This window comes from Pongo abelii, chromosome 2 (assembly GCF_028885655.2).
Source record: "Pongo abelii isolate AG06213 chromosome 2, NHGRI_mPonAbe1-v2.0_pri, whole genome shotgun sequence".
Taxonomy (NCBI): Eukaryota; Metazoa; Chordata; class Mammalia; order Primates; family Hominidae; genus Pongo; species Pongo abelii.
Window position 1 is genome coordinate 66,594,125 of NC_085928.1, and position 24,299 is coordinate 66,618,423.

Below are 24,299 nucleotides of genomic sequence, written 5' to 3' on the forward strand. Positions count from 1 at the left end.
CTTAGCCCCACTTTTTCTATCTGCCTAAAAGTTTCCACTGCCCTCCTAGATTTCCAAATTGGCCAAGGAAGAGAAAACCGGAACAGTTTCTTCCTTATGTAGGAGCCTCAATCTATGGGAGAGGCAGTGGGATGTAGAGAAATCCTGGCACTATAACTTTGGCAAGTTACTTAATCCTTTTTGGGTCTTGTTTCTCTGTAAAAAATGATAATAATGATAATAATATCTTCCTTGTTAAGGTGAGGATTAAATGAAATTAATGTAGAAAAATCTCAGAAACTGGCATCCTATAGTAAGTAGTTTTCTACACCTTACTTTCCTTCTTTAATTTTCATATCTCTATCATGAAAGGTTAAGGTCAGAATTAGGGTTAGGCTTTGATGATCCCCAAGACACTTCTAGCTCATAAGTATCTGATTCACATGCATGTGGATAAATTTCATTTTCAGGTTGCTGAACCACTTGGTAGGATTCTGTCACTAACTGAGTTGGACTATTCCCTTGGTTGTCACTGGGCTCAGGCCTTTCCAAAAGTTTAATCATTCTAGGAGGCAAGAAACAGACATTTTTATCATTGCAGCCTATGGCCAAGGGCAGAGCCTACAGACCTATAAGGGCTTCTTCACGGTATCTTTGTGCGACTTTGTTGTGAGGCCAAAGGTCCACTCCGCAGCAAAGGGGCCAAGCCTGTGACAGGTGATGCTGTGCTATTCTGATGGCTGGCCCTCCCCCATGTCCCAGGGGAAGCTCCTCTCACATCCTCTTAGCTGGGGCCAACTGCATCTTGAGGACCCTCCTAGGGGCCTGGGAGATGTAGGGACCCTCCTGGGGCTGGGGCCTACTGCATCTTGAGTCCCTCCTAGGGACCTGGGAGATGTAGGGCCTGGATCCTACCCTTTTACTTGGGGGAAGGGGTCCTCACTCACCACCCATGGCTTGTCACAGAAGTTGTATATGGATTCCAGTGAGTTGATGCTGGGGAGGCCTGCATACTGCATGCCAATGATCAGGTGGCGGAAGTCCTCATTCTCCGCCATGCCAAATGCATGCTGCCGGATGAGCACGAAGTCTGGCCGGAAGGACCTGGCGAGAAGGTAGAGGCAGGTTTGCCATTAACCAGCACTTCAGGCCATATATCATTTTGGTTCCCATTTCCAAAACCCAAGATAAAGAAGAGGGCTTAGGAACCACCTAGTCCAAGCCCCTCATTTTACTGTTGTTATTTTAGAGACAGGTCTTACTCTGTTGTCCAGGCTGAAGTGCGGTGGTACAACCGTAGCTCACTGTAATCTCAAACTCCTGGGTTCAAGTGATCCTCCTGCCTTAGCCTGCTAAGTAACTAGTACTACAGGCACACACCACCATGCCCAGCTAATTCTTTATGTTTTAGAGAGACAGGGTCTTACTATGTTGCCCAGGGTGTTCTTGAAATCCTGGGCTCAAGTGATCCTCTCGCCTCAGCCTCTCAAGTAGCTAGGACTATAGGCATGTGCCATGACCCCTGGCTAATTTTTTCATTTTTTGGAGAGATGAGGTCTCACTATGTTGCTCAGGCTGATCTCAAACTCCTGGGCTCAAGTGATTCTCCTACGTCAGTCACCCAAAGTGCTGGGAGTGCATGCATGAGCAACGGTTATAATTTTATTATTATTATTCCTTTCTGGACTGGGAAATGGGATATTATGGTACTTTCCTTTTTTGTTTGTTTGGTTTTTGTATTTTTTTTTTTTGAGACAAGGTCTTGCTCTGTCACCCTGGCTAGAATGCAGTGGCGCGATCTCAGCTCATTGCAACCTCCGCCTCCCAGGTTCAAGCAACTCTTGTGCCTCAGCCTCCCAAGTAGCTGGAATTACAGGCACACACCAATACGCTCAGATAATTTTTTGTAGTTTTAGTTGAGATGGGGTTCTGCCATGTTCGCCATGTTGGACAAGCTGGTCTTGAACTCCTGGCCTCATGTGATCTGCCCACCTTGGCCTCCCAAAGTGCTGGGATTACAGGTGCGAGCCACCACGCCTGGCCAATATTATGGTACTTTCCAAAGGAGATTTGAGGAACAGAATTCTGACATTTCCTCTCTCCTCTGGGCTAAGCACTGCCTTTTTCTAAGGTACAAATACCCTTAGAAGGGAAGAAACACTTTTGGACTCTCACGCCTTAAGTGAAAAATATTTTTCCTTGACTTCATGAGGCAGTATAAGAGCCTGAAGCTCCTTGTGGCTTTCCAGTTGGAGCTCAAAGCAGGTCCTGGAAAACTGAAGACAACAGACAGTACTTGGCTCCCTTCACCACACTGCCACAGAGGTCCATGATCTCATTGTCCTTTTCTGACTCCTTAAAGCTGCTCCTTAAAATAGGCAATGCCCTCATCAGGCCCCCAGGAGAGCAAGGGGCCAGGCTGGTTGAGGACAGATGCCAGACTTCCCAATGTTATTCTTCCAAAGCGGAGGCTAGGGAGGGGTACAAATATTTTTCGCAGAACTGAGGTTGAGCAATGGCTACAGGAAGCCCTGAGAGTACAGAATGTTCCCATGCATGGGAAAGCTCCTGCGTTTCCCCTGTAGGCAGCAAAGCTTCTAGCCATGGCTATTCCAGAGGACCATGGCCCCTGTTTTTATGTCTGCGCTTCAGAGAAACCCCACCTTCCCAGAGAGTCAGTTGTGTGGCAGCATCTACTCCCAAGGTGCTCAGCCTCAGCAGATTCATATGATATACAATGACCTACTTGGATCTCTGCCCAGGCAGCCATCCGCCCACCACCTCCAGCCCCAGCCCCACCCAGGCTGAGATTAGTCTTTTAAAGTGAGGGTTCAAGGAGCCTTCCTTGGCCACTCGAGGACTTAAGCTTTTACATCGTTGGTGGGAATGTAAATTAGTACAACTTCTACAGAAAACAATATAAAGATTTCTCAAAGTACTAAAAGTAGAACTACCATATGACCCAGCAATACCATTACTGGGTTATCTACTCAAAGGAAAATAGATCATCATATTAAAAGACACCTGCACTCATATGTTTATTGCAGCACTATTCAGAATAGCAAAGTCATGGAATCAACCTAAGTGTCCATCAGTGGATGACTGGATGAAGAAAATATATATAGTATACACCATGGAATACAACGCAGTCATTAAAAAAATAAAATCATGTCTTTTGTAGCAACAAAGATGGAGTTGAAGGCCATTATCCTAAGTGAAATAACTCAGAAAATCAAATACTGCATTTCTCACTTATAAGTGGGAGCCAAATAATGGGTACACATAGACATAAAGATGGAAACAATAGACACTGGGGACTCCAAAAGAGGGGAGGATGAGAGGGGGATGAGGGCTGAAAAATTACCTATTGGATATGATGCTCACTATTTGGGTGATGGAACACTAGAACCCCAAACTTCACCATTACATAATATACATAATTCGTGTAACAAATCTGTACATGAATCCCCTCAATCTATTAAACAAACAAGCAAACAAACAGAAACATGGCATCTGTTAGAGCTGCTCTGACCTTCTTGTGTCCCAGTTCTGGGAAGTTGGCACCAGCTGTATGCCTGAGATACAACTCCAATCCTGCACCCCAATTATAGGAATTGAGCTGTACACTGTGGCCAGCCCCTGAGCTCCTACCCTGGTACCTAGAAGGGCCTGCCTTTATTCTTGCCCTGCTACTGGGCCTCTCTGTCACCACCTGCTTGTGTTCATGCATCCCCATTGCCCTCTCTACCTACAGCTCATCCATTTTCTCTTGTAGGAGCTACCTGAGCTCACTCCCCACCCGGATGGACATCTCTTTTTCTGTCTTCTTCCTTGATCTTCAGAATGGACAGGCTCGTATTTCCTGTTGTTAGGTCCCAGACACCTCCAGTCTGGCCTTTCCTGTCACCAACCCAGTTCCTGTTGGACACTGGAAGCCTGTCAGGTTACTGTAGATTGAGGTGGGGAAGAGAGTGAGGTGAAGACTCTTCTTGGAACAAGACTGATGTCTGAAAACCTGAAGCCATACTGAGCTCCTGGGAAGAATAACACTTGTTGAAACCATTTCCCGCCGCCCCCTCTCCCCGCTCCGCCACTTTCCAATCTGGAATTCTCATTACCTCCCTCACAAAATTCTGTGAGTATGACAACATCACATCTATGAGGCATCCAGCATACCACCTGGCATGTAAGTGCTCAATAATTGCTAATTTTCTTCCACCCACCACGTCTCTTCCAGCCCTAGGTTTTTCTATCAGACTTAGGAGTTCCCAGGAATGAGGAATACAGAAAGAATACAGGATGGAGAGTCAAATGATCTCACATAGAAGACAGGGCTCTGCCACAACTCACTAGGGGAATCTAGGCAAATCAATGTAAAATGGAAGGCTGAACTACATCAGACATTTTCAAGTCTGTTTGTTTGTTTTAAAGCAATGGAACTCTGTTTTCCAAGGGAAATGTATGCAGGATAAAAGCACAGAGCTGCACTGGCTGAAGGGGTTGGGGGAAATAATCCTATAAGGAATCCAGTTATCTCTAAGTGAGCTCTCAGTCTGTGAAGCTTAAGGTTGCTTTCTCTACCACTGGACTAAGCTCAGCGAGAAACTGGCTTTCTCTGCCTTTTCTACTGTTTCTGCACAACACACATCATTAAGTTCTGTATACCATACGTAACACTGCTATCTCACTCCAACACCTGACTTAGAAACCACCTCTTTGAGCCAGAGGTAGTAACTGTGGAGACAGTCACAATGATCCTGAGGACAGAAAGACCCTTACCGGACAACCTTTGTGCCATTCCGGAGAACCTGCATATCCACAGCATAGGTGCCATCTGCATGGGCCACCAGGTTGAGCTCTGAAAATTCTGCCTGGAAAATAATAATAGGGGAATAAGTTCACAATCCTGACTTCACCAAGTCCTCTACATAGCAGCAGCAACATCCCTACCGCCAAACATTTATATACAGTTTTCAAAACATGTTCACATACTGAGTTAGTCTAATTCTCATAGCAACACTGTGATGAAGGTGGGACAGAGATAATTATCCCCATTTATCAAAGGAGGAAATAGAGGCTCAGAGCAGTTAAGTAACTTTTCAGGACAAACAAAACTTATCATTGGCAGAGAAAGGAGCAAAACTCAGGTCCTCTAACTTCCAGCCCAGTATCCTTTGTGCTGCCTCTCTACAGAGCGAGAATTTGGACTGAGACAAACGTCTTTTTATCAGTTTCAACATAAAAGCACTAGGTCTAAATTTAGGCAACTAGGTTTTAGTTCTGCTTTTCCCCTACCTAGCTGCATAAAACATTAAGCAAGTTACTTGTCATCTCTGGGTTTCCGTTTTCCTGATCTATAAAATGGGAATCATTTTTATCAATCTTGTCTATGTAACAAGTTGTTTGAAGACAGTCAGTAAATCATAACACACTGTATAATGAATGATGAGAAACTTCTTTTATCACATAGGAAATACATGCATTGTTGAAACTGAACATCCTCCTCTTCCCCAAATGGACCCAATCACTATTTATTATGAAGCAAAGGATGGAGGAAGGTTAAAAAAAAAAAATTGGACTTTCAGTGTTTCACTGTATTAAAACAAGGAGGTGTTCTTTTCTAAGTTTCCTCTGAAGTATAGCCTCAGGCCCAAAGGAGCCATCACTCGGGGCAGCATACCTGAACGGCAAACATGTGCCTACTGAGAAATATCTTGCCACCAACAATACGGAGGTAACGTGCAATATTCTGGGAAGACATTCCTCTAAGGTTTTCCTCAGTCTGGGAACCTTACACTGCAAGAGGGTCCTAAGAACCAAACTGCTTGCTCATCTACAGACACTACAGCCATAAAAAGGAATCAGAGAAACGAAAAGATGCAGACTCCAGGACCATGCCTCACAGAGAGAAAGGTCCTGGGGAAAGGATAGGAGAGAGAGGAGATGCAGAGTCCAGAACCCAATGATGGACACAGTATTCCACTCAGCAGAACGAGATGGTTCACTCTGGCATGCCAGGAGGAAACTGTGATGACGCGGATGCAGCTCTGGGCTTCAGGCTGATTACCTGTTCCACTTTGATATCATAATCTCCAAGGACTTTTTTGCCCCGAAAGCACTTTGCCCTGGAGAAAAGAATAAACCCACACAAATTAGTTTTGTGCAAGTATTTAAAGTCAGACATTTACTATTACAAAGAAGAGGACCACAGCAGACATCTCCAGAATGAGGGTCAAGAGACCTGGGTTCTGATCCACATTCTGCTATGAGATCACCATAAGACAAACCATTTCCTCTCTTTTAACCTCAATTTACCCATCTATAAAATAATCCAAAACATCCTTTCATTATCAGGTTTTGTTATAACATCTCTGGTCTTTTGGCTATAAAATGCATCTAGAAATAGGAATTTCCCCAATTTTATTCTTAGTAAAGGCTAGATCAGCTTTACATATCTCTGCAGTTTCCTTATTTTCCTTGATCCTTCATTTTACTATGGTTTTCTATTTGGTATATCCACCTTTGGATTTTTAGTTTTTAAAGAAACTGTTATCATCACTTTACTTCTTCATACCCATACAAAGAGGACCCGAGGCAATTAATAATTTAAAAATATAACCAACAAAATAAGGATTAAAGAACAATCAATGAATGAGAGGAAATTAATTAGACCAAAATAGAAGGTAGCGGGAAAAGACTGAGGGAAGCCATTGCATTTGAACACAAAACTTAGCCCATATTTCTAAGCAGTCAAGAAAATGGGTCAAGGTGAGTTACACAGTACATAGTATATTCCCAGTTTGTCACAGATCTAGAGGAACCTCATATTAAGGCATTAATTTATCCCCTGTAATAAGTAATTAATCCCTTATAAGCAGATATTTTTATGCTTATATTTATATTAATTCCTACTTTGCTTCTAACCTGCCTTCCCCACATTAGATTTCCTTATCTGTCCTTTTAGGCTGCTTCTCCATTTGTCAAAGGGCCTTTCCATACTCTACCTGTTAGGTAAGTTGAGCTTGCGTTTCCAGCGCTTGAAATTTCCAACTGTAATATTTCATTGGAGATTTTTTGGGAGTTTGTCCCCAAAATGAAGGAATAAACCAATATTTATTGGGCATCATGTTCTAGGAATTACATGCAAGTTGTTTTCAAGAACATCTCATTTAGTCCTAACAACGTATAAGATACAGAGAAAGGGTTCATTTCAGAGACAAGGAAACCAATATTCAGAATTGAAAATGGTGTATTCAAGGCCCTGTAGCAAGTTAGTGGCAGAGCCAGTATTCACAGCCAAGTCTGTGGCACTCTGAGCCCACTGCCCTTCACACTGCAGGCACTGTCTCCCCCTGGTGATCTATTCTCTCCATCTCTGCTCACACCACCACAAAAACAGACTTGCCCTGTGTGTGCTGCATTGCATTTGTTCCCATTTTCCTTCTTCCACTCACAAGGGACTGAATGATGTGAGCATTAGTCCCACTACAAATACTTCCTACCCTGGTTCCTGTCAACTACCCGGGATGAGGCCAGGCTGTTTCCTTTTCTCTATGGGTTCTGGAACACCCCGTTCTAGGAAGTTGTCATTTGTCCTATCCAAGTCCCTGGCCACCCTCAAATTGCTCCTCTGAGGCACTCAGCCATCCTGGAGCTGGACCACTTAAGTCCACCCCCCACCTCTGCCCCAATTTCTTATTAAGCTTCACACCAGCTTGTTTCCAGGACCCTGATCAACATTCACAGCTCAGCGAGCCCCTCAGGCAGGGGCCCTGTAGTATATTCCCTTTCTTTGGCTACTATTCCATTTTATTTACAGGTTTAACTAATAGAGTCTAGTATGGCACTATCACTTCTCTGCAGACCTTGGACTCTGCAGGTTTTTGCCCATGACTATAAAAAGGAGGAACTGGAGTGAATGACCCATGAGATCCCTTTCTTTCATTAGTAAGGTTTGTCTACCTTGTTATCAGCAATGCTTTTCTGATGCTTCCTCCTATTTTCCTGTCTCAAAATAGCTCTCCTTCTGTGAGGCAAATCTCAGAGACGTTAACAATAACCTCGCATTTCGTATGATGCCTTGCATTTGCAAAGTATGTTCCTTGCCCTAGTTGTTCCTCACAACTCTGTGAAGGAGCCAGGAGAGATAATGTGGTCCATTTGGCTGATGGGGAAACTGAAGCCCAGGACAATTAAATAACATGCCCAAATCAGAAAGAAAAGTTTATGGGAATTAAGGCTAGAACTAAGAGTTTACATCTAGGTGCTTACATGCTGCCAAGTTTCTTAATTCACTCATTTATTTTGTGGGTTTTGAACACTGATATTGAAGTATATATTTATAGATTCTGGCTGGGTTTATCTGCCACTTCCTGCACCTGCCCATTGACCAAGTTGGCTAATGAACTGTTTTCATGCCTTCCCTCTACCCCCACCTCTCTAGCTACCCTAATGCCTTTTCCTTAAGGTAATCTGTCCTGTTGGAAATCTTAGTGTGTGTTTCCTGGCCCAGGGTCACTGACCTCTCTTGGCTGAGCCACAACCTTATAGAAAAGGAGCCAAGATGGCCGGCAGATGGGGCACAGAGTCCTCTTCTGGAGAATGAGCACATTCTTGCAGCTCCAGGCTCTTGGACATTTTGATTCTAGGTATTTTCATGAAAAATTGTGTAACTTGCTAGCAAATGATAGAAGTACTTCCTGATACTAAGAGAACACTAGTACAGGGCAGTGTGCTGGAATCCAGAGGATGGGCTCTGGAATCACAATCTGGGGTGTAAATTCTAGCTGTACCCTTTCCTGGTTGTGTGACCTTAGGGAAGCTTAAATTTTTTAAAAATGATATATCACGTGGTTAAACCAATCAATCTATCTATCTTTAAAATTATATAAAAGGATAAAACAAAAAGTAAAATGTTCTTTTTTCCCATTCCTCTCTTATCACGTATACTTCCCACTATCAATTATAAGCATATATTTCCAGTGGAGGGGAAAAAAATGTGTGGATATACCTGCATACATATATGCTCAAACACATACATATGGCATGCTACATAAATTTTTTTAAACTTTTGTTTTTTTGCACTTAAAAATATATCTTAGTGATATGCTTTCAGCACATATTGATGGGCCTCTTCCTTTTTAACAGTTGCATGAAATTTCATTTGAAGGACATACTGTATTTATTGGTAAGCATTTATTGGTATTGGCATTATATACTGGTGAGCACATTAGATTTCTAGTTTCTTGTTTTTGCTATTACAAACAGTGCTACAATGGCTTACATTTAAAACTATATCCATAGGATAAATAATTTATGACAGAAGTGCTGGTACAAGGAACAGACAGTTATGGTTTTTACTGATATTCCCAAACTGTCCCCCACCCAAGAAAAAGATGATACCACTCTTACCAGCATTTGAAAATTTGGCAAAACTACTCTACTTCCCTTAGTTTTCCTACACAGTCCCTTGCATAAGATAGGAACAGATAAGATGCCCAGTACGGACTTTTTTTTTTTTTTTTTTTTTTTTGAGACAGGATCTTGCTCTGTTGCGCAGGCTAGAGTGCAGTGGTACAATCATAGCTCACTGTAGCCTCGACTGCCTGAGCTCCAGTGATCCTCCTGCCTCAGCCTCCAGAGTAGCTGGAACTACAGGCATATGCCACCATGCCAGGCTAATTTAAAATATTTTTTTTTGTACAGACAAGGTTTCACTATGTTGCCCAGGCTGTTCTTGAACCCCTGGGCTCAAGTAATCCTCCTGCCTTGGACTCTGAAAGTGCTGGGATGATAGGAGTGAGTCACCATGCCCCGCCAATACGAACTTTCTGATTGGCAGTCTTGTCACATAAATCTAAATTCATCCCCTTGTGCTCAATCCTAAACAGAACCCAAGATGTACATCCTTGAAACACAGACTAAAAATATCTGTAGTGCCTGTGTTGTCAATTTCCCCCTATTGTAACATTTTTCTTAACAAGCCTAGCAGCTGAGGATCTATGTAAGTTTAATGGCTTGCAGCTTCCTTGATGGACCAGGTAATAAACCATCTCTCCTTATTGCTAAAATGAGCAAAAGCTTCTAGATTTAACTCTTGTTACTCAAGGAAGTGAATACCTTCATCAATTCCCATCCACCTAACAACTAGGGCTTGTAAGGCTGAGGAATATGATTTCAGAGACTTCTCTCCTAACGCCCCCCAAAACTTGGCCCAACCCAGGCAAGCCTAGCTTAAATACGCCCTCTTTTATGCATGGGATAATGGAGAAAGAGTTCTAGAAATGGAAGGCAGGGAAGCTGAGTTCAGGCCTACTTCTACCACTTTTCAGCTGTGTGACTTTGCACAAATAATGCCTCTCTGAGTCTTGTTGTGTCATTTATAAAATAGGGCTAATAGTGATCTTAATAGTGAACACCTGTGATGTACTAGGCACTATTCTAAGTGTTTTATATATTTTACCTCATTTAATAATGTTTGGCTCACAGGTGGTTGTGAAGATTTAACGAAATCAGATGACACGAAAGTTTTGGAAATGCTGAAATTCATGCAAATATGAAGCACTGTTAGCAAAAAGCAGCAAACATTTATGCTATTTTAATGTGACTACAGCCAACATGGCTACTTCCTTTTCTGAACTTTCATCACATTTATTGTCTGCTCATGATATTTGGCTCATAGCATCATCATCTGATACCACCTTTCAAAGTCGGTTGTCTAATAATTAGACACTGCTCCCCCACCTACACCTCAGACCACTAGATTATGTAACAATGCTTCAGAGCAGGGATGATCCATATGTGAGTCTTGGATTTTTCAGAAAATTTTTGATTTTAAATACTGATTATGTCTTATTGTTTGATTATAAGCTCTAGGCCTGTACAAATATAATCATTATATCCATAAATTTCCAAATCCTTCATAGAGCTGTAACTTAGTGGCCTCACAATCAGGACTTGCTTATTGACTGGGATGTTAGGAGTGGTGGTTTGGGCTGGACCACTGGAGAAAACCAGAAGAGAGCACCCTCAGGACGGAGCCTATTTCTGCAGGCCCTGCCATCTTCTTCTCACATGTGTCAATCCTGAGGGTCAAGTTCTTTCCTTCCTCTCCTCCTCCACATGAAAATCTGTTTTCAATCTCTATCTATATTGGAGCTAATGGACCTGAAACAGCCTAGAGTATAAATCCTCCCAAGATGACTGGAATTTGCATAAGGATCAAATCTCAGGCTAGAAGATGACAGCACTAAAGACGGATTCACATACTCCAGAAGGCATTTAGGGAAGAAAAGACTTTCCCAGAGCTCTGTAAATAGTCCAGCACCTAGTAAATATCTAGCACTGGTCTAGACATTTACCTTTAACAAAGTGCTAGTTTCTGGCTCTTTTTGACTCTGACTCAGGCCTTGTTCTTTCAACCAAACATCTGAAGGCTTCAAGAAGTTAGAAAATAAACTAGAAATAGTAGGAGATTCCTATTTCCCCACCTACATTGTTAAGGGTAAAAATCATGCCTGCCTGTCCTGGTGCAAGTTTGTGAGCGCCGGCCGCCACCCACTGGCAAGATGAGTACTGCAGCTAATTGCAGTCACAGCTCACCACTCACTGCACTGGCTGAATAGCCACAGACTCTACTGGCACAGGGGTATCCCTCCAGCTGCTTATTTGCTGCTCTGAAAAACCATACCCGAATATTAACTGTCTCTTCTAACAAGTATGCATCCACTTCCCTCCCTCAAAGAAGCTGAATAGCTGGCTTTTGCAACCTGTAGAAAGAAACGCCGTGGTTTGTCAGTAAATTCAGCAAAAATTTACTGAGCACCCAGTGGTAGGTGCTGGAACTATAAAAATTGGCAACCATTAGTGGTCACGAAGTACAGAAAGCACAGTCTACAAAAGGACACCAATATCTATATGGGGGTCACTGCTAAGTTTCCGCTCAACTCTTCAGATTTACATCTAACATTTCTACCTTTTAATCTTTTCCTTTAAAAAAAAATTTAAGCACACAACTAAAACAATAATAAAAGTTTCATATAGTCCAGGAGGATGTACAGTGGAAAGAAAGTTTCCTCTACCTCATATGTCAGTGCAGAGACAGAAACAAAAATAAAAGATTATAATTCAGGGTATCAACTGTAGCACACACACAAGCACAGCATTATGGGAACCCAAAGGAGGGAGCAATTCTCCCTGCCTGGAGAAGTCTAGGAATGCTCCAAAGAGACTGAACTGAGTCTTAAAGAATGAGTAGGAATTAGCCATACAGGAAAGAGGATGCAGAATTGAAATGTAAGGGCAAAGGCACACAAGCTTGGGTGAGGCTCTGGGCACTACAAGGGCCCAGCACACTGCTGGCTGAACAGTGAAGACCAGAGGTTCCCAAGGCAGGGAAGAGGCAGAGCAAAGGGCTTTAAATGTCAGGTGGAGTCTCTGGGACTTGAGGGCTAGTCTCCAAATGATTTTTTACAAGTTTTCACTGCAGAAATATCCGCAATAATCATCAACATTTTACCAATCTTTTTCATCTATTACCCTCACTCTTTTTGTTGTTGAGACTATGGTTTGAGTATTTTAAAGTAAGTCCCAAACATCATGTCATTTATCCTGTCAATTTTTAAGCATTCTGTTAATGATTCTTATTTTTATGATTTACAGTGGCAAAACAGACATAACAACATTTTCCATTTTAACCACTTTTATGTATACACTTCAGTGGTATTCACAATGTCGTGCAACCACCACCACTATCTATTTTTCAAAACTTTTTCATCATCCCAAACAAAAACTCTAGCCAATAAGCAATAAGTGCCCATTCCCCTCTCCCCTCAGTCCCAGGTAACCTCTAATCTACTTCATCTGTATTAATTTGCCGATATTCAAGGATAATGACTTTTTAAATATAAGTGCCATGCCATTGTCTCACCAAAATTAATTTTATTAACATCTTTACTGAGTCTGTATTCAAGTTTTCCCAACTGTCTCAGAAAATACTGAAAGGTTTTAAGCAGAGAGATCATATAGTCAGATATGCCTAAGATCTGAGAGACTGCTTTCTCTGGAATGTGGAGAAGACTGAAGGGAATGAATCAGTGCTTAAGATCATTTCAGAAGCCAGTGTAGTAACTAGACTTCAGAATTTTCTATTTTACTGGCACTTGGCAGACCAATACCTATTGCACAGCATTCACCTGACAATTCAATTAATCACTTGATTGATTAGGTCTAGGAGCTTAGTAGATAGCTGGGAAATGACAGCAACATTTAAAAAATCAGGTTTAATGAAATGACATAACACTTTATAGAACTCCCACTGTAGATGTTCTGGAACAGAGACATAAATAAGACCTCAAATAGTCAGGCTTTACATTGAAGGGGTTCTCAACTCAAATTTGGATTTGTTATCTAATTTATGGACCATAAAACTTTCAGTACCTGGAGAAATTTCTGTTATGTATCATTGGTTTGGTTCAGAATAAGAAACAAAGAATAGGAAGACATGAATACTTTCCCAGATAAAGGCAACATTCTGTGGCTGGTCCTTGATATTAATTCACTGATTAAATTGTTATATCAAATGCTCTGCAAGTAAGGCACTTTTTAGATAGAGAGCAAGCTGCACGGTGTCTTAGTTAACGTTCATATAAATGATCTGGAAGAGAGTGCATGGAGAAATTGCCAAGATTGCAGATGGCATTCAGCTCTTCCAGGGATTAAAATGCCAAGATGATTAGGGGTAAACTGAAAGAAGATGTGGACGTGGGCAGAAAAGTGGCAGAGGAGTTTTAATGTGACTAAGTGTAAGAAAACACATTCAGGGGAAATAATCTTATCAGAGGATCATGAACTGGAATGCTCAACTACAATCTGGTAAAGGAACCTGGAATGACAGAAAATTGTTTCCTGAAGACAGTCCTGTGAGCTGTAACAGGCAAAAACCAAAAAGATAAGAGTGAAAGGTGAAAAAATGTTAGTTGTCACTAGAAAGCTTATGGAAACCCAACATAAAGGGCTACTCATGCCCTAACCCCATCTTGTACAAGCTGTAATGCTTTCCTATTTGTGATACAGCATATTAGGTCCACTTACTTGGACACAAGTGACATGATGAAAGTAGAAATGGTCCAGAGAAAAACAGAACAAAATGAAACGGCTCTGATTTTAGTAAAGCTAAAATAATGAGTCATCTTCAGTCTGTAAAGATACAAAGGCAACACATGGGTGTGGAGGAGGAGGGAAAGAAAAAACAAACACTGAGTGACCCTATACAAATCAAATCACTCATCTCAGATCACCCAAATTAATCCTCACAATATGCCTCTTACAAGAATGTCGCCTTAATGTTACTGGTTTTATAGAAAAATGAGGCTCAGATGAATTAACTGACTTGCTTAAAGGTTGCAGTTAGAAGGTGGCAGAGCTAGTCAAATTAAATTCCAACTCTTTTGATGATCAAGTTTAGAGACCATATACTTCCTTAGGTGAGGACTCTGCTCTACTCATTTTGTGTTACCAAAGCCTGTCCTACTGTTTGACACATGAAATGTTTACAGAGTTACTGAACACAGCTAGATATTTGAAGGTTAATATCAGAGGACAGCTGAGTGCTATGGCGTGTGCCTGCAGTCCAAACTACCTGGGAGGCTGAGGCTGGAGGATCACTTGAGCCCAGGAGTTCAAGTGCAGTGCAGCCTGGCCAACATGGTGAAACCCTGTCTCAAAAAAAAAAAAAAAAAAAAAAAGTAAAAGAAAAAAATGAGAGACAGCAACCAGGCTCAATCTGATACAGAGTCCTAGGCTTGAAGACCTCTGTGAATGCCCACTTAGTCCTTCTCTGGAGTTTATGAAATTTCATCAGGTGATCTGTGGGAGGTTTCAACAGCCTTATGTGGCAGATGAGATCCCTTAAGAAAAGCAGCAATCCCAAAGATCTGAAAATAACTAATTTCTGTGTAAACATCCCAGCTGTGATTTCAGTTGGGAACAGCAAATCACTTTTTCTGAATAGATTTTCTGAAGATCTCTATTTTGGGGAATAATTAAATGATGCAGTATCACAAGATAACAAGATTATTAAATACAGGAAAAAAAACAGAATCCTGTAACTCAGGAGAACACATGACAGGAAGATTAGATGCATTGGTCTGTAATTATAGTGGAGCTACAGAACAGAAAGCTTTGGAGTCATGGGACAGATTTTCTTTCCATGACTGGCTTATAAAATTAAATCAGGCTGATTTGATATTGGAGCAAAGTGGGTCAGTTATCAAGTTTGCTTTGAAGAGCAGGCAAATATAATTTTGAAGATTTGGCTTTATTTTATGCCAGATATGTAAGGCTCCTAGCATCGTGAATACTGCAGGTCTACCTCCACTGTACGGTCACGAATCACACCCACAGTCACCGCTGTCACCAGAGCTGCATGTTCCCATCCTTTGGTAGCAGTCTAGATACAAAGAAATGTCCTTCATGATCTGGTCTCACCCTTCTGTTTGCAACTAATATCTCTTCTTTTAAGTCTGCTTCAGTGTCTCCATAGGAATTAGAAAAAGGCACCTCTTCCTCAGGATGCCTGCAGGACACACTCCTGCACCAGGGCACTTGGATTGGTGAGCAGAATGTGGGGCTGCATCCCAGCCCCTACTTGTCTCCTCAGATAGATGTCCTTGTACAGTGAACAACCTGCATAAGCATATGCAGGAGCCCTGCCCTACTCCTTCTATAATTCAGACAGTTTCCCAGCCCCTGTGCCTTGGACCACTGTGAAATCACCCCTGCCATAATTCTTCAAGGTCCAAAACAAGTTCTGCCTCCTTAGGAAATCTTCCCTGACCTCCCCTCCTGCAGTAGCTTCTCCTCCTTCTGGAAGCCTAGTCTGAATGAAACCTGTTGATTTGTCACTTTAAACACAGTCTAGTATCATCAGCTGATTTTTAATTTGTGTCTCTTTTCTCCTCTGTATCAGAAGCCCCCTGATAGTGCATACTGTGTCTTATACATCCTTCCTATTCTCTAACAACTCAACCTCACACTCACCACTGCCTTATACAAAGCACACCTATGACAGTTAATTTTATATGTTAACTTGATTAGGCCACAGGTGCCCAGATATTTGTTTAAACATTATTTCTAAATGTGTTTGTGAGGGTGTTGCTGGATGAGATTAACATTTGAATGAGTAGACTGAGTCAAGCAGATTGCCCTCCCCACTGAGGATGGACATCATTTAACCCACTGAAGGTCTGATTAGAACAAAAATGTGGAGTACAGGAGAATTTGCCCTTTCTCCCTGTCTTCAAGCAAGGACATAGCTTTTCTCCTGCCTTTGGACTCAGATTGAAACTTATACCATTGGCTCTCTCAGTTCTCAGAACTTCAGACTTGGACTGGAACTATCATTAGCTCTCCTGGGTTTCCCATTTGCCCACTGCAGATCTTGGGACTTCTCAGCCTCATAACTGTGAAAGCCAATTCTTTATAACACACACACATACACACACACACACACACACACACACAGAGAGAGAGAGAGAGAGAGAGAGGGAGAGAGAGAGAGAGAGATGCATACACATCTCTCTGTGTATGTATGCACAGACACACATATACCTAGGTATACCCACACACACACACTTGGGCTGCTATATCAAAATGCCATAGACTGGCTGGCTTAAACAACATTTATTTCTCACAGATCTGGAGGCTAGGAAGTCCAGATCAAGGTGCCAGCAGATTCAGTTCCTGGTGAGGGCACTCTTCTTGGTTTGCAGCTGCCTTCTCTGTGTCCTCACATGTGCAGGACAGTGAGCAAGCTCTGGTCTCTCTTCTATGAGGACACTAACACCATCGTGAGGGCCCCACTCTCATGACCTCATCTCAACCTAATCACCTCCCACAGGCCCCACCTCCAAATACCATCATATTAGGGGTTAGGACTTCAACATATAAATTTGGGGGACACAAACATTCAGCCCATAACAACACTCTTAGTAAAGACCTATTTCTTGATTCCCAGCAGAGGACACCTGCCCACCTGGGACTTAAGGGAACAAGGAACCATAATACACAAAACAATATCACACAAAAGTACACGATACCATATGTTTATCAGATGACAAAAACAAATAGCCATTTACATCTTCTGGCTGGGGTATACACACTCCCTGAATCAAAAAGAAGGAAGAGTGCCCTCCCCACGTTACACAGAAAAAAGTTCTTCATGCCCTCTCAGAAATTTTGCATTTTCATCAACTGCTGAGTGGCACAGTGGAGTGTGAATTTTAGAGCCAGACTAATCTGGGTTTAAATCTCAGGTCCTCTACTTGCTGTCTGAACTTGGGCTCTTTTACTTCCTTGTTTCTTCATCTGTAAGGTAAGGACAATACCCATTTCCAAAGTTTGTTAGAATTAAATGACTCTGCCTTTAATGTATTCCTGAAACATTATCTGTCCTCTTGGGCTTTTGTACTTCTTTCCCTCAGATTTTTGCATGTCCTGCTTCTTTTTTAATGTGTAAGTCCCCGTTCACATATTCCCTCCTATGTTTCTACTGACTATCTGAGCAAAAGTAGTTTCCTCTGTGCCCCCCTCCATCATTCTCTATATTATCTTCATAATATTCATTATTTCTATTTTGAAATCTTTTATTATTCATTTTATTATTCATTATTTCTATTTTGAAATTTTTTCAACTACTTATCATCCATCTGCCCAACCAAAATGTAAGCTCCATGAGAACAGTGACCTTGTGGTGGTAGCCACTGTATCAATCTCATGCCCATCTCTGTTACAATGCCTGGTACATGTTAGTGCCCTAATGTTTGCTGAATGAGTAAATGAGAATGTAAAGTATCAAGTGCACCACAGCCACACATTTTAGGGTTTTTTTTCCTCCTTTTTTAATGTAAAAACCACTGGGTTAAAAAAACTTTCCCGTCTGAGTTCTTTGAAATGGAGGGCATTTCAACAAAATGAATTCATTCTTTTAATGCTGGTCAGGCATTTATAAATATAGACAAACATATGTTTTTTCCAATGTATGATGGGACCATCTTCCATCTTAATGTTCTATTTTAGGTATAGGTCAACAATTACTGAAGTATTTATACATTTTATTCACATGATAATATGAAAAATTAACAAGATAATATTCCCTCAGCCTTCTGAGAGGGAAAATTTTGCTTAGAGATCTTTTACTAATTTTACTTGTGAAGAAACAGAAGCCTGAAGAGAGGGAAATTTGACAAGTTCAAGATTAAACAACAGTTTGAGGCAGGCCATGTTCCCTTTCCATTCCACCATGCTGCCTCCTGAGAGTAAGAAAGGTAACTCTCCTCCAAATTGAAGAAGACTGGAATTCAACACATAGAAATCCCTAAGTTATATAACAGGATGTAAAAACTGAGGACCCGATTTCCACTCAGAGTGCTTGTGAGATCAAGTATCATAAAGAATGTAAATAATCGGCTGGGCGCAGTAGCTCACACCTGTAATCCCAGCACTTGGGGAGACTGAGGCGGGAGGATTACTTGAGTCCAGGAGTTCGAAACCAGCCTGGGCAACATAATGAGATTCTGTCTCTACAAAAAAATAAAAAAATTAGTCTGGCATGGTGGCTAGTGGCTAGTGTCTGTGGTCCCAGCTACTTAGGAGGCTGAGGTGGGAGGATTGCTTCAGCCTGGGATGTTGAGGCTGCAGTGAGCCATGTTCACACCACTGCACTCCAGCCTGGGCAACAGAGTGAGATGCTGTCTGAAAAAAAAAAAGTGTAAACAGCTTAGTATTATAGAAGCACAAGAGAGTTTTATTTTTATCATTTTGCTGATGCATTGATTCTGTTTGTAATACCACATCATCAGTACACAGTTCGTAGAGCAAATTGCTGCAAGGAAATAAAAGAGATCTCCTCACATTCTGCTTTTGTTAGCAAAGGAGACTTGATCCTCTTTTCCTGGTCCAAGTGCAAACTGACATGGCTGGCATTATCAGCCTACTCACCACCATGGCTCAGCAGAAACACCCTCATACCTCAAGGCAACAATACTTTGGATTTCCAAATCCAAACCCAGGTGGCACATTCCATTCTACAATTTTCCAACTGGTGCCAATTCAGGGGGGATATTATTCACCAGAATAGACACTAACAACTGAATTTTGGCAAGCTGGGAGAACTGGCACTGTTCTGGAAGAGTCATGCCACAGGTTCCCAGATGCACTTGAGTTTAGCAACATGGAACCACACAGGCTCTGAATGGAGAAATGGACCTTAGATGCTATCTTCTTATAGGCAAAGAAACAGAGGCTTAAAGAGAGAAAGTTGACCAAGATCACACGGTGGGAAAGCTGATGTCTTCTCAATACAATGTCCTTTTTGTTAGACCAAGGTTAGCCCAGAGTATAAGCTCATGCCTTAATAGAGAAGTATAAAGACAGATAGTGCTGTTCTTGCTCTTTTCTCAGTGAATTTGTCCATCCTTTCAGCCACCTCTAATGATCCATTGAAATACACTTCACATTCAAAAGCTCTAAAAAGTTTTAAAAAACCAACTCAAACTGGTTAGCCTGAAAACCTAGTTCATTTTTACCCCTAGTGTTTGGACACATTCCTTTGAAAAGATGTTCATTATGTAGTGCTGTTGTAATGAAATATATTCTATAAGCCTTTCAAAATATTGTAATTCTAATTAATTTACTCATGCAACAAAGATTCATTAGATTAGGGACCTATTATTTGTTCACCTATACGAAAGGCACTTGGTAGGGGGAAGGGGAAGGAAAGACTTTACCCTGCTCTAAAACAAAGAAGAATAAAAATAAATTAGTGTTCGACAGAAGTACCGCAGATTGTTATCTAAAGTACAAGCGCCAAAATTATAACTGCAATAAAATTAATATCAACTAATATCTATTAAGCACTAGTACCTGTGCTAACCACTTTATACACCTTATGAGTTAATCCTCATAATCAATCATATAAGGTAGATAGCATTATCTTCCAAATTTACAGATAACTAAGGCACAAAGAGAGTAAGTAACTTGTTCAAAGTCATACAACTACTGGGTGGCAGATTCAGGATTTGAAACTAGGCAAACTGACTCCAGAGCAGATCTTATTAACCACTTCATACTACACCTAAAATATGGCATTATTCAAAAATTTGTGTACATTAGGAATTCATTTGAATTGTTTTTTCTTCATTTGGGAGGGGATTTACCCACAGGGCTTCTAATATTTTCAGGCTCTGACAGTGTAGAAATTAAACAGTAGGATTTCAATATGTGATGTGGAAAGGGCGTTTCAAGTGACTTTAACAAAGGTAGTACAGCATGAAAGTGAAATTCACAAATCACTGCCAAGTGGTGGTGAGTTATGATATAATACAGAATATACATATGGCAGACAGGAAGTGCCAGGGCAACAGGGATAAAGTAGGATAAAGCCAGTTCCTTGCTTCTTGGTTTGCCAATGGCCAGGAGAGGGACTTCTGCTGATCTATGAAGCAAATAATTTGGAATCTGGGGAATGATGAAGCAGAAACCTTGACAGTACTCTCTAGAAGCGAGATTTCTACTTGAATATTATTTCCCCAGTTTCCAGATTCTGTGCTTTAGAGAGTTTCCCAAAATACAGCTAAAATCCTGAGGCCAAGAGTAGCTTTCCCCTTACGTGTAAACAATTTTGGTATATGACTATCTTCACTTGAGTGAGTTAAAGACTCTAGTCTGTCTCTGACATTCATGTGTAGGAAACTTAAAATGAGATCACCATATCCTACCTCATACCCCAGTGCAAAAATCTCCTCTGTAATATTTATAACAAGGGGACATCAGAGAAATTTCTCAGTTTTTTTGTGGGTTTTGTGGGTTTTTTTTTTTCACTTTTAGACAACTGATTTTTTTTCAAACTGGGCTGACATTTGCCATTTTGAAGCTTGCTGTTTGATTCTGGTTCTGTCCACATAAAACTGGTCTTCTTCTTTCTTGTCCATGTCCATCCTGTCTGGGACAGTGAACAGGGCCCCGTTGAGACCACTTCTTCAGGCTATACCACCCCTATTCTCTCAGACATTCCTCCTATGATAAGGTTTTCAGTCTCAGCATGAAATGAAGGCTCCTCTTTGAAAATGCTCTACTTATGTTCTTAGTGCATGATAATTAAAACTTAATGAAATTCTTCCAGATGGTCAGATCAGACCTGAATAAAGCAGCAAGTATTGGAAGCTGGACATCTCTGAGATTTTATTCAGTGTAGCTTCCTGTTGACAAACTACCACTTAGGGAAAACATAATCTTGGAGAAATGCAAATCTGTTTATTTCTTCAAAATTATAAATTTTAATCAGACCCAGCAGTACTAAATTTGTTCCATCACTTTATATTATGCCTTACTGTGGAAAAAATAAACTTAGAATCCTCAGCAGCTGGCTGGGCGTGGTGGCTCACGCCTGTAGTCCCAGCACTTTGGGAGCCTGAGGTGGGCGGATCACGAGGTCAGCAGTTTGAGACCACCCTGGCCAACATGGTGAAAAAGACACAAAAAATCAGCCAAGCATGGTGGCACACGCCTGTAATCCCAGCTACTTGGGAGGCTGAGGCAGGAGAATCACTTGAACCCGGGCGGCGGAGGTTGCAGTGAGCCAAGATTGTGCCATTGCACTCCAGCCTGGGCAACAGGGTGAGACTCCATCTCAAAAAAAAAAAAAAAAAAAAAATCCTCAGCAGCTGTATACATTTCTCCAAACTTAAGTTCATTATTTGTCATACAGCTATATTTAAAGAATATAACAAATACTTGTTTATTTGCTACTTGATCTTAATATTTTTCTACATTAATATACACTGTTGAAATCGCTTGCATATTCCTCCCCAATCCTATTCCCCTACATCCCTTCCCCAGGGATAACTACTCTGAATTAACGTTATTTCTGTATGTGTTTTTATATAGTTTTACTACATGTGTATATATCCATAGACTGAATATAGTACTGTTTTGCTTGTTTGGGGCTTAATATAAGTGATGCTATTTTATATATATCTGCCTACGACCTGCATTTTTCCCACTCGGTGTTATATTTCTGACATGTATTCATGGTAATATACAAAACCCTGACCTATTTATTTTTATTATTTGAATACATCACTATTTATCTGTTATGATGGACATTTAGTTTACTCTGAAATTTTTATTTTTATTTTATTATTATTATACTTTAAATTTTAGAGTACACGTGCACAATGTGCAGGTTAGTTACATATGTATACATGTGCCATGCTCGTGTGCTGCACCCATTAACTCATCATTTAGCATTAGGTATATCTCCTAATGCTATCCCTCCCCCCTCCCCCCACCCCACAACAGTCCCCAGAGTATGATGTTCCCCTTCCTGTGTCCATGTGTTCTCATTGTTCAATTCCCAACTATGAGTGAGACCATGTAGTGTTTGGTTTTTTGTCCTTGCAATAGTTTACTGAAAATGATGATTTCCAGTTTCATCCATGTCCCTACAAAGGACATGAACTCGTCATTTTTTATGGCTGCATAGTATTCCATGGTATATATGTGTCACATTTTCTTAATCCAGTCTATCATTCTTGGACACTTGGGTTGGTTCCAAGTCTTTGCTATTGTGAATAGTGCCACAATAAACATATGTATGCATGTGTCTTTATAGCATCTGAGCTTTGAAGAGAGCAATGGTTCTCCCAGCACGCAGCTGGAGATCTGAGAACAGGCAGACTGCCTCCTCAAGTGGGTCCCTGACCCCTGACCCCCGAGCAGCCTAACTGGGAGGCACTCTCCAGTAGGGGCAGACTGACACCTCACACGGCTGGGTGCTCCTCTGAGACAAAACTCCCAGAGGAACAGTCAGACAGCAGCATTCGTGTTTCATGAAAATCCGCTGTTCTGAAGCCACTGCTGCTGATACCCAGGCAAACAGGGTCTGGAGTGGACCTCTAGCAAACTCCAACAGACCTGCAGCTGAGGGTCCTGTCTGTTAGAAGGAAAACTAACAAACAGAAAGTACATCCACACCAAAAACCCATCTGTACAACACCATCATCAAAGACCAAAAGTAGTTAAAACCACAAAGATGGGGAAAAAACCGAGCAGAAAAACTGGAAACTCTAAAAAGCAGAGTGCCTCTCCTCCTCCAAAGGAACGCAGTTCCTCACCAGCAATGGATCAAAGCTGGACGGAGAATGACTTTGACGAGCTGAGAGAAGAAGGCTTCAGACGATCAAATTACTCAAATTACCAGACGGATTCACAGCCGAATTCTACCAGAGGTACAAGGAGGAACTGGTACCATTCCTTCTGAAACTATTCCAATCAATAGAAAAAGAGGGAATCCTCCTTAACTCATTTTATGAGGCCAGCATCATCCTGATACCAAAGCCTGGTAGAGACACAACAAAAAAGGAGAATTTTAGACCAATATCCCTGATGAACATCGATGCAAAAATCCTCAATAAAATGCTGGCAAACCGAATCCAGCAACACATGAAAAAGCTTATCCACCATGATCAAGTGGGCTTCATCCCTGGGATGCAAGGCTGGTTCAACATACGCAAATCAATAAATGTAATCCATCACATTAAACAGAACCAACGACAAAAACCACATGATTATCTCAATAGATGCAGAAAAGGCCTTTGACAAAATTCAACAGCCCTTCATGCTAAAAACTCTCAATAAATTAAGTACTGATGGGACGTATCTCAAAATAATAAGAGCTATCTATGACAAACCCACAGCCAATATCATACTGAACGGGCAAAAACTGGAAGCATTCCCTTTGAAAACTGGCACAAGACAGGGATGCCCTCCCTCACCACTCCTATTCAACATAGTGTTGGAAGTTCTGGCCAGGGCAATTAGGCAGGAGAAGGAAATAAAGGGTATTCAATTAGGAAAAGAGGAAGTCAAATTGTCTCTGTTTGCAGATGACATGATTGTATAGCTAGAAAACCCCACTGTCTCAGCCCAAAATCTCCTTAAGCTGATAAGCAACTTCAGCAAAGTCTCAGGATACAAAATCAATGTACAAAAATCACAAGCATTCTTATACACCAATAACAGACAAACAGAGAGCCAAATCATGAGTGAACTCCCATTCACAATTGCTTCAAAGAGAATAAAATACCTAGGAATCCAACTTACAAGGGACGTGAAGGACCTCTTCAAGGAGAACTACAAACCACTGCTCAATGAAATAAAAGAGGATACAAAGAAATGGAAGAACATTCCATGCTCATGGGTAGGAAGAATCAATATCGTTAAAATGGCCATACTGCCCAAGGTAATTTATAGATTCTGAAATT

General features: G+C 41.3%; 1 protein-coding gene across 1 annotated transcript in view; it reads right to left on the reverse strand.

Moving 5' to 3' along the window:
* The window catches only part of SYN2 (synapsin II), a 190,715-nt gene that overhangs the window by 46,788 nt on the left and 119,628 nt on the right, over positions 1-24,299 (reverse strand). The window contains exons 2-4 of the mRNA XM_024244683.3: positions 6,047-6,104; positions 4,759-4,850; positions 927-1,083 (exon numbers count right to left, since the gene is read on the reverse strand). Coding sequence (XP_024100451.3) covers positions 927-1,083; positions 4,759-4,850; positions 6,047-6,104 — 307 coding nt within the window. The remainder of the gene's footprint in view (positions 1-926; positions 1,084-4,758; positions 4,851-6,046; positions 6,105-24,299) is intronic.